Source organism: Vollenhovia emeryi, unplaced genomic scaffold (genome assembly GCF_000949405.1).
Source record: "Vollenhovia emeryi isolate VEMERY1.0 unplaced genomic scaffold, V.emery_V1.0 DF940188.1, whole genome shotgun sequence".
In the NCBI taxonomy this organism is placed as follows: Eukaryota; Metazoa; Arthropoda; class Insecta; order Hymenoptera; family Formicidae; genus Vollenhovia; species Vollenhovia emeryi.
The window spans coordinates 9,704-11,739 of NW_011966178.1; the positions used below are offsets into that span (position 1 = coordinate 9,704).

Genomic DNA, 2,036 nt, shown 5'->3' on the forward strand with positions numbered 1-2,036 from the left:
GGCGAGAAGGGGGGAGGACCGCGCATGATCAGGCTGCGCCAGCCAACGGTTTCGCACACGACCGCGAAGGGCCTCATGGCCCAAATCAACTTACTAATGCTTTAACACAGACTAAATGAAACTTTATAAGATGCTGTCTGAACGATTTCCAACTACTGTACCGTCTCCCGCATTTAGGCTCAGAGCATGAAAATGGCGAGAATGATCCATGCCTTGTATTAATATTGTGGGAACGTTTCAAATGTATTTGCAAAGCATTAATAGAGAAAAGAATTTTTAAGCAATTCGGACAATGAATCATCTTAAGGCATGCTCTCCAGTTATCTTTAAGCACTATTAAAGTAAAAAAAAAACAAGTTTATCTAAAAAATTGCGAATTTTTGCAACTAGAAAAAAAGGAAATAAATAGGAACAAAAACTAAAACAACAAATATCAAAAAGTCACAAAGTTAAACCAAATCGGTCGAGAAGAGTTTGTGTAGCCATTGTTGAAACTGCTCTGTCGTGTTTAGTATTGATGCCGTAGACAGCCTTCTGCAAAAGCAGCCAGAGGGGATGGCTGTCAATTGAGTAGTCAGCATTCAATACAAAGAAAATCTTGAAGCTTACTTCAAGTGCGCGAAGCGGAGATTCAAATTTGTAAAGAATATCATTCACAGATACATAAGAATGAAGAATGGAATCAATGTCAGCCCCAACAATAATGACAAAGGGTTGTCTAATTATTTTACGTTCCTGGAATTTGGTGTTCCGGCTATTTATTGTTTCTTCTAGTTTGGAGACATCCTAAAATTAAAAAAACATAACTTCATAATAATTTATATAAAATAATTTATATAAAAATGACACTAATTGCTTACAATCGTGAAAATAAAATTATTTACAGGAATAAGTGTTATAAAACCGTCCTGAATTTCCTGTCGACTGGGTCTCCAACCTGGAGCGTTAGCTTTCTTTTTCAGAACAGTTTGAATAGGAGCAAGATAGCACAAATTCATAAGTATGTACAGTGGATTCAAACTTTCTGGAAGCAAAATATAAATATCACTTAATTTAAGCTCGTTTCAAATGTTTCACTTTTTTATATCACACAAATTACAGGCAAAGATTTTAATGACTGATCTGGTAGATTTAACTCATACCTCCGTTAGCTTCTTGATTTTAGTTTCTCAAGAACATCTATAAGTTCCTTGGGCCTTGGCTTCATTTTTAAAAATTCATAATAAGCAGCTTGAAGAAAAAATTTCAATTTTGGATTGCTACTTAAGTCCTGCGTTCCAGGATAAAGAAAATCAAAGTCTTTCTCAAACTGAAAGGACAGAAAACAATAAAATTTTACTGTACTATCAATACTGCATGAACACTGCAATAACATGAGCCTTATATAGCCTATAGCCTGTTAAAAATTAAGTTCCCATAAAAATAATTCACAGTGTAAAAGTTACTAAGGTATACCTTAAAAGTTGTCTCAATATTCTAAAATTCTCAGTGTAGGTTTGCACAGTTTCATCGTCCGCTCTATATTTAGCTAATCTATGGTTAGCAGTAAACAACCATTTGTTAACAACCTCACACCACGGTTCCAGATGACTTTTCAACCATGCATATGCACTGCTGATATCTGCACAAAAATTGCCCTTTAGTGTTTAAGTCCTGCAAATGTTACATCAATGATTTTCTGTAGAAGTAATCCGACAGACCATCAGGCAAAAGTTCATCGTTCTTCTCATCAATTTTCTCCGCAAGTGTTTCTTTCTAGCCTTCTCTCACTTCTCTGCGGAGTGCATAATATGCAGACACTAAAGCCTCTTTCATAAGAGTCTTTATTCCATCCTTATAGAAGTAAGGTGTGAAATATAAAGCCTAGAAAGATACATCCAGCTTAATTTCACGTTAATATTTTTAATATTCTCGAGATCAACGTTTTTATAGAGTGTAAACAACAACACAGTGCAGTATAATGTTCTGTAGTTGAAGAAAAATAAGCAGGTACACAGTTCAGTAAGAAAATCAAAAGCACCAAAGAATTGAAACTT

General features: G+C 34.9%; 2 protein-coding genes across 3 annotated transcripts in view; both read right to left on the minus strand.

Annotated features, from left to right (window-relative positions):
* Nucleotides 1-402, minus strand: part of LOC105556240 — a 9,787-nt gene extending 9,385 nt beyond the window's left edge. The window contains exon 1 of one of the 2 annotated variants that reach the window (XM_012003323.1): nucleotides 114-402. In XM_012003323.1, the coding sequence (XP_011858713.1) occupies nucleotides 114-301 (188 nt within the window). In that variant the 5' untranslated portion in view covers nucleotides 302-402. Of the gene's footprint in view, nucleotides 1-109 lie in introns of both variants that reach the window. The other variant, XM_012003322.1, reaches the window with a different exon arrangement.
* On the minus strand, nucleotides 397-2,026 carry LOC105556239. Its single transcript, XM_012003321.1, has 4 exons — nucleotides 1,701-2,026; nucleotides 1,143-1,621; nucleotides 885-1,024; nucleotides 397-786 (listed from the first exon to the last, which is right to left on the minus strand). The coding sequence occupies exons 3-4, from the start codon at nucleotides 996-998 to the stop codon at nucleotides 442-444; spliced, it is 459 nt and encodes a 152-aa protein (XP_011858711.1). The 5' UTR covers nucleotides 999-1,024; nucleotides 1,143-1,621; nucleotides 1,701-2,026; the 3' UTR covers nucleotides 397-441.
* Between the last annotated feature and the right edge of the window lie 10 nt (nucleotides 2,027-2,036).